Source organism: Myotis davidii, unplaced genomic scaffold (assembly GCF_000327345.1).
Source record: "Myotis davidii unplaced genomic scaffold, ASM32734v1 scaffold299, whole genome shotgun sequence".
NCBI lineage: Eukaryota > Metazoa > Chordata > Mammalia > Chiroptera > Vespertilionidae > Myotis > Myotis davidii.
The window spans coordinates 4,531,741-4,532,312 of NW_006293088.1; the positions used below are offsets into that span (position 1 = coordinate 4,531,741).

Sequence of the window (572 nt, forward strand, 5' to 3'; positions counted from 1 at the left end):
TGGGCCTCAGTCCGCCCACCCCCCACCCCCCACCACCCGTGAACTGAGGGAGCAGAACTTTAGGGCCTTCTCCTAACGTTCTCTCTTCTGTACATACCTGACACCCCGCCGAGTCAAAGAGCTTTAATTGTGGGCTGGACAAGAGAGGAACCTATGGGTGTGGAGGAAGGACATGGGGAACCCCACACCACAGACCATGATTCTGAGGGCCCCTCGATGGGCTGCCTTTAAAACTTGGGGTGTATCTGCAGCTGCCTGCTCTCTGGCAGGTCCAATCGCACAGTAGGTCTCCAGTTGGTTCTGCCTGCGCTGTGGGTGGGGTGACAGTTCTCAGAAGCGTGGGACAGGCTGCAGGCGCGGGGGAGGGACAGGGATGGCGTGTTCCCGCCGGGACAGAGCGCACAGCTGTGGTCTCGGGTAGGACAAAGTGTAAGTGCTCTTGCGCAGGCCAGCCTCGGGGGTGAGCCATCTCTGCTTCAGCTGCTCATAGAGTCCGTAGTTTGTAGGGGGAGCTGCAAGAGAAACAGGGTTTGGGTGGGCAGGGCTCAGAGCACGCGGCCTGCCCCACAGGC

General features: G+C 60.5%; 1 protein-coding gene across 1 annotated transcript in view; it reads right to left on the reverse strand.

Moving 5' to 3' along the window:
• Nucleotides 1-207: 207 nt before the first annotated feature.
• Nucleotides 208-572, reverse strand: part of LOC102760936 (chromosome unknown open reading frame, human C1orf158) — a 7,256-nt gene continuing 6,891 nt past the window's right edge. The window contains exon 4 of the mRNA XM_006766788.2: nucleotides 208-512. Coding sequence (XP_006766851.1) covers nucleotides 331-512 — 182 coding nt within the window. The 3' untranslated portion in view covers nucleotides 208-330. The remainder of the gene's footprint in view (nucleotides 513-572) is intronic.